General features: G+C 27.3%; 1 protein-coding gene across 3 annotated transcripts in view; it reads right to left on the bottom strand.

Annotated features, from left to right (window-relative positions):
• Window positions 1–14,155, bottom strand: part of LOC145294135 (nesprin-1-like) — a 1,091,614-nt gene that overhangs the window by 311,016 nt on the left and 766,443 nt on the right. For all 3 annotated transcript variants that reach the window (XM_080141241.1, XM_080141242.1, XM_080141243.1), the window contains 2 exons: window positions 5,464–5,790; window positions 2,862–2,990 (listed from right to left, as the gene is read on the bottom strand). In XM_080141241.1, coding sequence (XP_079997367.1) covers window positions 2,862–2,990; window positions 5,464–5,790 — 456 coding nt within the window. The remainder of the gene's footprint in view (window positions 1–2,861; window positions 2,991–5,463; window positions 5,791–14,155) is intronic.

Below are 14,155 nucleotides of genomic sequence, written 5' to 3'. Positions count from 1 at the left end.
TAAATATCAATATAAATAAATATCAATATAAATAAATATCAATATAAATAAATATCAATATAAATAAATACCAATATAAATAAATACCAATATAAATAAATACCAATATAAATAAATATCAATATAAATAAATATCAATATAAATAAATATCAATAAATATCAATATAAATAAATATCAATATAAATAAATACCAATATAAATAGATATCAATATAAATAAATATCAATATAAATAGATATCAATATAAATAGATATCAATATAAATAAATATCAATATAAATAGATATCAATATAAATAAATATCAATATAAATAAATATCAATATAAATAAATATCAATATAAATAAATATCAATATAAATAAATATCAATATAAATAAATATCAATATAAATAAATATCAATATAAATAGATACCAATATAAATAAATATCAATATAAATAAATATCAATATAAATAAATATCAATATAAATAAATATCAATATAAATAAATATCAATATAAATAGATATCAATATAAATAGATATCAATATAAATAAATATCAATATAAATAGATATCAATATAAATAGATATCAATATAAATAAATATCAATATAAATAACATCAATATAAATAAATATCAATATAAATAAATATCAATATAAATAAATATCAATATAAATAAATATCAATATAAATAAATACCAATATAAATAGATATCACTATAAATAGATATCAATATAAATAGATATCAATATAAATAAATACCAATATAAATAGATATCAATATAAATAGATATCAATATAAATAGATATCAATATAAATAAATATCAATATAAATAAATATCAATATAAATAAATATCAATATAAATAAATATCAATATAAATAAATATCAATATAAATAAATATCAATATAAATAAATATCAATATAAATAAATACCAATATAAATAAATACCAATATAAATAAATATCAATATAAATAAATATCAATATAAATAAATATCAATAAATATCAATATAAATAAATATCAATATAAATAAATACCAATATAAATAGATATCAATATAAATAAATATCAATATAAATAGATATCAATATAAATAGATATCAATATAAATAAATATCAATATAAATAAATATCAATATAAATAAATATCAATATAAATAAATATCAATATAAATAAATATCAATATAAATAAATATCAATATAAATAAATATCAATATAAATAAATATCAATATAAATAGATACCAATATAAATAAATATCAATATAAATAAATATCAATATAAATAAATATCAATATAAATAAATATCAATATAAATAAATATCAATATAAATAGATATCAATATAAATAGATATCAATATAAATAAATATCAATATAAATAGATATCAATATAAATAGATATCAATATAAATAAATATCAATATAAATAACATCAATATAAATAAATATCAATATAAATAAATATCAATATAAATAAATATCAATATAAATAAATACCAATATAAATAGATATCAATATAAATAGATATCAATATAAATAGATATCAATATAAATAGATATCAATATAAATAGATATCAATATAAATAAATATCAATATAAAAACATATCAATATAAATACATATCAATATAAAAACATATCAATATAAATACATATCAATATAAATAAATATCAATATAAATAAATATCAATATAAATAGATACCAATATAAATAAATATCAATATAAATAGATACCAATATAAATAAATATCAATATAAATAAATATCAATATAAAGGGAAAAGAAATATAAAAGTGATGAGAGGAAGAGAGAACTGAAATCGAGAATTAAAAGAGAAACAAAGAGAGAAATAGAGATTTTCAGAGATAAAAAGACATACGGGTGGAACGATAATATTGTCGCCCTAGAAAAGACGACATGATTCCATTTCCATTTGATAAAAACCAGTTTTCTTTTTTTGTTGCAGACCATCTACTAGTTGGCTAATTGTATACAAATCTCAAGAGCGATAAGGGTCTTCTATCATGTCTGAAAGTGCCACAATGTTCAATGAGTGAGATCTTCAAAATGTAAATCCGGACGGTTAAACGCTTGAGGGCACAGCTCAACAAAGTTTCCAGCTGCGGTTATGGTTTTTAATGTGGGTTCAAGCGAGGGCCACATCATACCACCTCACATTTTTGAAGTCGGCTTGAAATCCAACACCAAAGCGTACCTGTATATGCTGAAGAGTGTGGTGATCCCCTGGTGCAATCAGGTGACCGCTGGCAGACCATGGATGTGGCAGCAGGACTCGACGCTGGCCCACAAGTTCAAAGAGATCCAAGTTTGGCTTCAGAAGGAGTGCTACAACTTTGTACCCTTCTTTCACTGCCCCCTTGACCTGAACCCTCTGGACTACTTCGTTTGGTCATATGTCGAGAGCATCACCAACACGACCTCCCACAACATCAAAGCCAGCTTGATCGCTGCCATCTGCTAAGTACTTGCCAAGTTCCTGGTGGCGCTTGTGGAAAAGGCATGCTCCCAGTTCCGGACCCACATCGAAGTGGTGATTTGAGACTTAAGGCGGCTACATGGAATAAATTACATAATCAAGTTATCTGAATTTCAATCAAAGTTTTTAAATTAAGCTATAGAGTTGTTTTCACTTTTATCGTTGCACCCTGTAGAATCTCAAGTTACTCTGAAAATACTTGTGATCTTTCGTTTTAATCTCCCCCCCACTCCCCACATCAAGGCTAGAGGTTTTGGGGAAATATATATATATATATATATATATATATATATATATATATATATAGAGAGAGAGAGAGAGAGAGAGAGAGAAAGAGAGAGAGAGAATTCGATCAGTATACTTTTGTTTTTTCATGCAGATTTTCAAAAATAACCAGTTTCTTTTTCAAATCATCTCCCATGACTTTCTGCGATTGTTCACTGCCAGTTTTCACCATCTTCACTCTTTTTACTAATTCTTGGAACAATTGCTGCAAATGAAACAGAAGAAAATAGTTTGTATGCAAAATTCCAAACTGAAAATTATTTGCCTTTCATTGCAATTAAATTGAAATCGTAAATAATACATGATACATGAAAATATTCATCAGTTTAAGATAATAATGATGATGACGGCAGCTGAAACCCAATAAAATAGAATAAACATCTTGGTGAAATATTCAGAACCCTTCATAAACTGGACAAAAAAAAAGCAGGAATCCGGATCAAGAACCAAGAGACAAATAACTTTGCACTGAAGGATAACATTGACCGGTAATGATACTGACGTTATTAATGCGTGGATATGCAATGCATATGATGATAATTATGTTGGTTATTCGTTGCCACAAAAATGTTACACTTAACTAGGTTAGGAAATGAAAATAGTGAAGTATCATCACATCTGAAAATGAAGATGACAGAGAGCACTTACCAGACCTCTGCTTAATGAGTGCAAAGTGGATGGTGCCTTGGGAGGTTTATTTTCACCCAAGTTCCAGTGAACACCCACAGAAAATCAACGGTAACTAGCTGTTTTGATAACGCAAATTCAATGACAAAGATTATCAAAAGAGGAGATGTAGAAACACTTTGATTCTAGGAAATACTGCAGGTTGTTGACAAAGTGAAATCTTTGATGATGGCATGTGCGAAAACTCCCACTGAATACTACTTCTACTATTACTACTACAGCAGCAACAACAACAATAATAAATATTGAGTTTTTGAATTAAGGAAATTTTTTTTAAACACGGGGTGCCTTAAATAAATTTCCAGACTTTTTTGTACAAGCATTTAAGATTGTCTTAGACTCTTGGAAATTCGGTATGTTATTGCTATACATCTTATGAGATGACTAATTTTTATGATTTCAGGTTTAAATGGACAGCTAGAGCAGGAATTGGAATACACCCTACTAAAGCCTGATTGTCACAGCTGGTGAATTTAAAAAATGCAATCTGGACGTAAGGACACTTTAGAAAAACGATATGCAATGACATTCTGTTTCAAACTTGGAAAAATGCCACAGAAATGCGTGGAATGCTTCAGACTGCTTTTGGACCATCTTACATAAATCAAACATCAGTTTTTGAGTGACATAAGAGATTCAATGAAGAACACCAGAGTTGATTGGCCAAATAAAGACTTTCATGCGTCTACAGAGACAATAAGTGCATAGTTTGATATTAGTGTCGGAAATGTACACACAATTATTCACGAGGAAGATGCAGAAGATTTGTACAAAATTAGTCACAGACTATTTGACCGACATCGGCACCAAGAAGATGCAGAAGATTTGTACAAAATTAGTCACAGACAATTTGACCGACATCGGCACCAAGAAGATGCAGAAGATTTGTACAAAATTAGTCACAGACTATTTGACCGACATCGGCACCAAGAAAGTTCCTCACCCTCCAGACTTTGCTCCCTGTGACTTTTGGTTATTCCCTAAGCTCATGGAAAACTTTAGCGGCTATCATTATGAGACAATTGAGATGAAAGAAGCTGTGACGAGGGTCATTGACACGCTCACAAAAGAGGATTTCAATGGGGCCTTCCAGAAATTGTTAGAACGGTACAACAAGTGCATTGCAGCCGGAGGAGATTACTTCAAAGGGGACGTTTCATGTGTGTACTATCAATAAAAGTGCACAAAATGTCTGAACACTTATTGAAGGCAAACTGTAAAACAATTATAAATCGTAAAACTTTGAAATTATCTGGTTTTGACAAATGATTACCGGCATTTGAATTTGCGATAGCCAAATTAATTGTAGCACAATGAGTTAAAATTAATGTCACAGTCATTTCCCTTTAATTAGTGACAGCTAGTAATCTGTTGCAAAGTGATATGTGGTCCATACCATACTTAATCCCCTTTGATTAGTGACATTAATCTGTTGCAAAGTGGTTGTGTTATAAATTACACAACCTGTCCCCTTCGATTTTTGACAGCAAGTAATTTGTTACAAAGGGTGTTTCGGTCCGTGTCACAGTAATTTATGACAATGATTTGTTACAAATAAGTCCATGTCACAATCACCTCTAAATAGCAGTTTGTTAAAAATGATTGGAACTTCATGTCACTGTTAGTATACTTTAATGTGTGACATCTAGCAATTTGTTACAAAATCGTCTGAAATTCACGTCACAGTATCCTTTCATTTGTGACATCTAATAATTTGTTACAAAAGATGTTTGAAATTCATGTCACAATAATAAAGTGTTACAAATTGTGTCCTAATTTATTTTTGATTCATGACGGCTGATAATATTTTATAAAATATTCAAAGATTTGTTCTGTGTTTGGATGTTGCTTCATTTTTGCTGAGGATTTTTTTTTTTTCATAATCAGCAAAAGATTCTATGATGATCAAAAATGTTAAGAAACTTTGTGAAAACATCAACCAATGCATCAAATTATACAAAAAAAACAAAATCACTTTAGTAACTACCTACCTGTTGTTTCTGAAAAGTGTATTTCAATTTGTCCAAGTTGAAATCGAGAGTTTCAAAAGTGGTAAATTCTGTGTGACGCAGTTCCAGCCACTGAAGCATCTCGTCTAGGGATTTGCTGATTTCTTTGCCTTCAAGGTCTTTTCTTTCACACTCTTGAGTCTCTTGATCAATGGACGACTTCAGGGAGTTAATTTTTGCCTGGAGATTTTTCAGCTCAGCACTTAAGCTGTTACCATTACCGTTAGGAGATTCTAAATCAATTTGGCAAGCAGTCTCAACGATCAGGTTCAAGGATCTCTCAATCTCTTGCAGATCGTAATATGTGTCCTGCAAATAGAATTTGTCGGTGAATCAAAATGATTATTTGATTAAAACATCTCGTCTATTTCAATACACAAGTGTTTATCTAAGAAACAATCAGTTATTAATAGAAATGTTATATAAATGTTATATAAATGTTATCCAACGCCAGTGATGTTTGTTGTTTGCCAGTAAGTTATATTTTGTGGTTTACATTCTTGTGGCCTTTTTAATATTAATGTACAACAAATAGCACAACACATAACTCGTGTTGATTTTCTATACATGTGATATTTAGGCACGACATTCAAGCAACCTGGGATTCTTATGTGAAGAACAAGAAGAAGCAACCGATTTTAATATAGACAGATTGGCTGTTTTATTTCCGTTAAAAATCTTTGTAAAAATTAAGCAAAAAATTTTTGCAGATAGATGGGTCAAAATTTTGGGGAATTATATGTTGATATATTTATTTTTCACTGTCACTTTTTTTTTTAAATTTACTATTTCCAAAATATTACTATAAAAAATTACGATTTAAAAAAGTAAACAAATACTTTTTTAAAGTTTTAAATAAAGGAAACATCTTTTATGTTTGACATATTTTTTTTTTTAATTTCCCCAAGTCCAAAAAAATAACCCGTTTTAACATGTATTATTTTACAAAAATTTGCAGCGAAAAAAAACAAAAAAAACAAAGGAGCCATTTGTGGTGCCTTAATTTGTTGTACAAAAATATTGAAACCGATTTTTGAATAATTTTTTATTCTTTTCAATACAAGTACTCGTTTGAGCTCCAATTTATGTTCCTCTTTTGCCAAAATTTCACAAACAATACATGCCCTATTGTTTTCGCTAAATATCTTTGTAAAAGATAAATAAGCCTTTTTAAAACTCAGGTGGAATTTTTGAAAAAAAAAAAACTGAGTCAAACATAAAAGAAAAAATCTTACCCTAAGTTAAAAGAAAAAATATTTGTTTATTTTTTTTCATCGTAAATTTAAACAAAAATTTAATAGGTGTTTATTTTGTTTTAATTGTATAAATATTTAGCAATGATTTTTTTTAACTTAGAGAAATTATTTTTCTTTTTATGTTTCATTCGTATCGTTTTAAATAGTTACCTTAATTCGAAAAAAAAAACGTATTTATCTTTTTACAAAGATTTTAAGCGAAAAACAAACAAAAAAAAACCCAGCATGGCAGTTCATCTAAATTAAAATCGGTTAAATCATGTGGTTCAAAAATCCCAGCTTGCCTGAATGATGTTCCTAAACATTACATGAATAGAAAATCAATAAGAGTCATACATTCACACACAACGATTGTTTTAAAAACATCTATTACTTAATATAACTTAAAATTTTAACTTTCTTTTTTATTTTGTTTCTAAATTATTTAAAAGAATTTTTTTTAGATGAGTGTGAGTAGGTACATACCATAAATAGTAAAGTTCGAAAATTATATATATATATATATATATATATACATATATATATATATATATATATTAACTACTCGCTCTTATATATCTATCTCCTATTTGGTCTTATCGAGCTTTTACCTCTGGTTGAGATTATTTTATAACTATTAATTCTTTAATATTTATAATTTACTTAGTTTTGCCATCTTGGATCATTTTGGTAAACTTAACTGTAATTCTTATTATATATATACTAGCATTTCGGCCCGGCGTTGCACGGGTGTTTGGATGTGTCTGTTGAACAAAAAAAATGTGGAAGTAGGAAGGCAGGCTCGAACCCGTACCGCGAAGGAGGAAAAGAACGGGATAAAAACCTAACGTCTATGCTGTTACGACCACCGCCAAACCGGAAGTGACATTTTTTAAAATTAAGGCTAAACAATCTAAAGGAGAGGATAACTTTAAAAAATATCGGCGAAAAAATGACCCCCCCCTCCTGTAGAAAAGTGCCTAGTTGAAGGGGAAGATATTAATGTTTTTAGCCAATTTTTCGATATTTATCGTATGAAAGATCGAACTTTAAAACGATTCTGATCTTGGTAAAATCCGTCGCCTCTATTGAAAGTTTAAGGCAGACATGCAAACAGACATACATACATACATACATTTATATATTGGTAACTAAAAATTTTCGACCCAAACGGATGAAAAAGCTTGCCCTATCTCTGACTACCCATTATGTAAAATTTCAAATATTTAGACCAGAAATTGTCTGAGTAATTTGGAAGAGACCGCAGAGGTCAATTTTTTTTTAAACTTTGACCCCTATTATGACTCCTTAAAATTTATTGTTTTGGGCTCAAATCAAGTTATTAAGTTAGATGCATGTCCAAGAAACCTATATCTAAAATTTCAAGTGCGTGGACCCAAAATTGTCGGAGAAGTTAATCGCCAAATTTCTGGCCAAAAAACCGATCGAATCGATTTTCCCAAATCTCAATACCCTGTATATTAAATTTCCAGTTTGTAGACTAAAAATTGACAGAGTTATTGTGTAAGGAAATGGACACATACATACACAGACACGTTCACTTAATATATATATATATATATATATATATATATATATATATATATAAGTAATGTGATTTATAATTTAAAAATTAAAAAAAATTTTAAAATTTAAAAATCAAATTTTAATTAAATTAAAAATCAGTTTCATAAGAAGGAACAACAACAAAATCAATTATCTGTACGATCGTTTCGGAAATCCGTGCTTTTTATTGTGGTATACATGAAGTTATGTAGAACAATTATATATAGTTTTTTTGGTAAGCACGGTCTCCTCATCAGCAAATTTAGGAGGATTTTTATTGAATTTAAAAGACACCATAAATAAACCTAGCGTTAAAAGTAAGGCAGATGAATCTGAAAAAATTGAAATAAAAGGTTTGGATTTAAAATTTATAAGAAAATTAATATGAGTTAGAGATAGAAATGAGTAGAAAAAATATATATTTTTGAATTTACATAATAAATTTGATTTAAAAATATATAGAGATAGTTACCTTTTAGTTTTTCTTTTTTTGAAATCAGGAACTGTGTTTAAAGTAGTCATTTAGATGTTTGCTATAGCTTTTTATTTTATTGAATGATGAATTTTAAAAGGGCGACGCTCGTGCAATAAATTGTTTCCGTTAGCGTATTTTTGATTTAAAGACGCTACAGTTTATATATATAGAGAGAATATTTATTTTACAAGTTTTTAAGGGGAGATAATTGTCATGTGTTATTGACTTTATTTATTATTTGTTTTACGGGTCTAAGGGAGGTAATTGGTCTAACTTAATTTATTAAAAAAAAAAAAAATAAAAAATAATTGTAATCTATTTTTACTAATGAGTAATTTTTAATGATTTAAGGTGGTTTATATTTATTAAATTTAAACCAACGTTTATGATTACATAATAGAAGCTCGTGTCTTGAATTTACTAGTTTGGTTGTGCTTTTTATATCTTCATATTTTAAAATTTTTAGGGTCTCTTTTGTACATAGTGCACAAAATTTATCTCCTGGTTTATATGATTTGCAAGTCTCAATTATTTGCCATTTTAACTTGAAAGAAATATTGCTATTTTTTAGTTGCCAAATATAGTTGGATAGAGTAGTTTGGTTTGATAGAGTTATTTTTAAAAGAATGTTTGTGCATTGAAATTCTATGTTTTATTAGGCCAGATGTGGAACCAATATATATTACCTCTTGATTATTGTGATTATTTTCCGTTAGGTCTATTGTTGGATTATTATGTGGTGGGTTGATTAGTAATTGATCGGTAGATTGATTTAAGTTGGTGTTATTATTTAATCTGGTAGTTGAGTTATGGCTGTTAATAGGTTCTTGTAGATTTGGAGTTTTTGATACTGTGCAGCTATAGATAACATTTTTAATTTTACATGAGCCTTGTAGGGGACATTTATCTTTTCTTCTACAGTTACAGTCCGATGTATTTTGTATAGTTGTATTTTGTAGTTTATTAATTTTCTTATTATTAGAGCTAATTATTTTCTGATGAAGGTTAGGCATAGTAGAGTAAGAGACTTTAATTGTGTTCTTATTGAAAATTTTATTATATCTATGGGGGGCTTTAAAGTTCTTATCTAATATTTTAAAAAATTCTCTGGCTATGTTTGTTTCTAGGTTTTTGGAATACGGGGGGTTGAACCATAGGATCTCCTTGTGTCTATTCTTACGTTTACGGGTTTTAGTTTGCTGTTTATTTGTATTTTTATCTAATATTTGTAGTTTGGTTTTATCTTTTTTTGTCTCTTGGTTATTTTTCTTAACTCGTATACGGGAAGACATTGCCATATTATATGTTATTACGCTCTTAATAGGTTTATTTTTAATGCAGTTTATGTTTCTATCATTTTCATTTATGAATTTAATTTGTGAATTATATCCAGAGTTTTTAAGGGCTTCATTATAGTATTTTTCATTTTTGGTAAATATTGATTTAGTAGAAGACAGTCTAGAAATTCTTCAAGCGATATTGGGAACTATTGATTTTAATATTGATTTCGGGTGGTTTGATTGATTGTGGACATATAGAAGTGATTGGTTAGGTTTATGGTATGGTTCAAACGTAGAATTTTCAAGATTTAAGGTTATGTCTAAGAAATTAACAATCTTTTTATTAGGGTCGATATTTATACTAAGTCCATAATTTTTAAATAATTTATGTAGAGCTTTAATTGCTTTTTCATAATTTTTATTAGTAGAATTCGTTATGAAAAGTGCATCATCTCTATATAGCCCTCCTTCAAGTTTGAATTGTTTATGGAGTATACAATGTATTTCATTTAAAAGGAAAAGGCCAACTAGATCAGTGACCTGAGTCGAGTCCGTCGATCCCATTAAAATGTTGAAGTGGTTAGGGGTATTTTTCCTGGTCCAATATTTATTATCAAATGTTATTAAAGACTGTCTAGCTATAAGTATTAGTTTAATTTCGTCTTGAGTTATATTAGTTATTTTTCGTGCCATTAATAGAGATTTATTAAGTAGGATAGGTGATATAGATTGGTAATATGATTCAATGTCAAAAGAAAGAAATTTAATATTATTTTTATTTTGAATATTAGAAAACCAGTCGATTACTTGGTTGGAAGATTGCCATAGTGGGTATTTTATTATGGATTTAATTTTGGGGATAATTTTATCTAATATGTTTTTACTAACCAGTCCTATATCTGATTTCGAGGGGCAAATGAGTCTAATAGTAGGGTTAATATTGAAGATGTGTTTGTGGTCTTTTAAAGTAAATCTCGGGGTACCTGGTACCGTTATTTCTGTGTATTTATCTATTTTAAGTTTAGTTAAAATGTTTTTTGCATCATTATTTATTTTATTTAGTGCTGATTTATTAGTAGTTTTATAATTTTTATTAAGTTCTTTATATATTAGATTTTTATATTGTATATAGTCCATTGTGTAGAAATTTCCAGTTTTATATGCCGGTACTATGAGTTATTTTGGTGGCTTATAGAAATAGATTTTGAAAATTTATTTATTTTTTTAAGTGTTGGAGTGATATATTTTTTATTTTTCTTAAATTTAATATTTTTAATCAGGTTGATTAAGTCATTTTCCAAATTTTTAGTGTCTAAGTTTCTCTTAGGGTTTTTGTATGTTTTTAGTCTGTAGTATTTCGCTGCTTTTCTTTCTTCATTGTCTTGTCTGAGGATGGTTTCTTTTATTTCTCCAGGTTGGTGGTGTATTGGTTCTGTGGTTTCATTTTGGTAATTATCAAAATGGTAGGCTTTCCATCTCAAGTTAAAATGGCAAATAATTGAGACTTGCAAATCATATAAACCAGGAGATAAATTTTGTGCACTATGTACAAAAGAGACCCTAAAAATTTTAAAATATGAAGATATAAAAAGTACAACCAAACTATTAAATTCAAGACACGAGCTTCTGACATGTAATCATAAACGTTGGTTTAAATTTAATAAATATAAACCACCTTAAATCATTAAAAATTACTCATTAGTAAAAATAGATTACAATTATTTTTTATTTTTTTTTTTTAATAAATTAAGTTAGACCAATTACCTCCCTTAGACCCGTAAAACAAATAATAAATAAAGTCAATAACACATGACAATTATCTCCCCTTAAAAACTTGTAAAATAAATATTATCTCTATATATATAAACTGTAGCGTCTTTAAATCAAAAATACGCTAACGGAAACAATTTATTGCACGAGCGTCGCCCTTTTAAAATTCATCATTCAATAAAATAAAAAGCTATAGCAAACATCTAAATGACTACTTTAAACACAGTTCCTGATTTCAAAAAAAGAAAAACTAAAAGGTAACTATCTCTATATATTTTTAAATCAAATTTATTATGTAAATTCAAAAATTTTTTTTTTTCTACTCATTTCTATCTCTAACCCATAATAATTTTCTTATAAATTTTAAATCCAAACCTTTTATTTCAATTTTTTCAGATTCATCTGCCTTACTTTTAATGCTAGGTTTATTTATGGTGTCTTTTAAATTCAATAAAAATCCTCCTAAATTTGCTGATGAGGAGACCGTGCTTACCAAAAAAACTATATATAATTGTTCTACATAACTTCATGTATACCACAATAAAAAGCACGGATTTCCGAAACGATCGTACAGATAATTGATTTTGTTGTTGTTCCTTCTTATGAAACTGATTTTTAATTTAATTAATATTTGATTATTAAATTTAAAAAAATTTTTTAAATTTTTAAATTATAAATCACATTACTTAATATTGAATTAGCTCTAGGACATTTAACTATCGAGCTTATTATATATCTAAATTACAACGAGCACTTTCTATTTCCTGTATTTTAATTAAACTAGTAATTTAACTGTTACATTAAAATACACTTAGCTCTTTAGACTATTGTTTTAATCTCCTTTAAATTATATATATATATTTACCAAAAATGAAAAATACTATAATGAAGCCCTTAAAAACTCTGGATATAATTCACAAATTAAATTCATAAATGAAAATGATAGAAACATAAACTGCATTAAAAATAAACCTATTAAGAGCGTAATAACATATAATATGGCAATGTCTTCCCGTATACGAGTTAAGAAAAATAACCAGGAGACAAAAAAAGATAAAACCAAACTACAAATATTAGATAATAATATAAATAAACAACAAACTAAAACCCGCAAACGTAAGAATAGACACAAGGAGATCCTATGGTTCAACCCCCCGAATTCCAAAAACCTAGAAACAAACATAGCTAGAGAATTTTTTAAAATATTAGATAAGAACTTTAAAGCCCCCCATAGATATAATAAGATTTTCAATAAGAACACAATTAAAGTCTCTTACTCTACTATGCCTAACCTTCATCAGAAAATAATTAGCTCTAATAATAATAAAATTAATAAACTACAAAATGCAACTATACAAAATACATCGGACTGTAACTGTAGAAGAAAAAATAAATGTCCCCTACAAGGCTCATGTAAAATTAAAAATGTTATCTATAGCTGCACAGTATCAAAAACTCCAAATATACAAGAATCTATCAACAGCCATAACTCAACTACCAGATTAAATAATAACACCAACTTAAATCAATCTACCGATCAATTATTAACCAACCCACCACATTATAATCCAACAATAGACCTAACGGAAAATAATCATAATAATCAAGAGGTAATATATATTGGTTCTACATCTGGCCCAATAAAACATAGAATTTCAACGCACAAACATTCTTTTAAAAATAACTCTCTATCAAACCAAACTACTCTATCCAACTATATTTGGCAACTAAAAAATAGCAATATTTCTTTCAACTTAAAATGGCAAATAATTGAGACTTGCAAATCATATAAACCAGGAGATAAATTTTGTACATTATGTACAAAAGAAACCCTAAAAATTTTAAAATATGAAGATATAAAAAGCACAACCAAACTAGTAAATTCAAGACACGAGCTTCTATCGTGTAATCATAAACGTTGGTTTAAATTTAATAAATATAAACCACCTTAAATCATTAAAAATTACTCATTAGTAAAAATAGATTTTTTTTTTTTTTTTTTTTTTAATAAATTAAGTTAAACCAATTACCGCCCTTAGACTCGTAAATCAAATAATAAATAAAGCCATGACAATTATCTCCCCTTAAAAACTTGCAAAAAAAAAAAAAAAAAAAAAAAAAACTCTCTCTCTATAGATATTAACTGTAGCGTCTCTAAATCAAAATAAGCTAACGGAAACAATTTACTGCACGAGCGTCGCCCTTTTAAAATTCATCATTCAATAAAATAAAAAGCTATAGCAAACATCTAAATGACTACTTTAAATACAGTTCCTGATTTCAAAAAAAGAAAAACCAAAAGGTAATTATATATCTATATATTTTTAAATCAAATTTATTATGTAAAT

The sequence above is a fragment of the Euprymna scolopes genome, chromosome 15 (assembly GCF_053919585.1).
Source record: "Euprymna scolopes isolate OS-2025 chromosome 15, ASM5391958v1, whole genome shotgun sequence".
NCBI classification, from domain to species: Eukaryota; Metazoa; Mollusca; class Cephalopoda; order Sepiida; family Sepiolidae; genus Euprymna; species Euprymna scolopes.
Note: the sequence above shows the minus strand (reverse complement) of the source record. Positions and strands in the feature narration are given on the sequence as shown.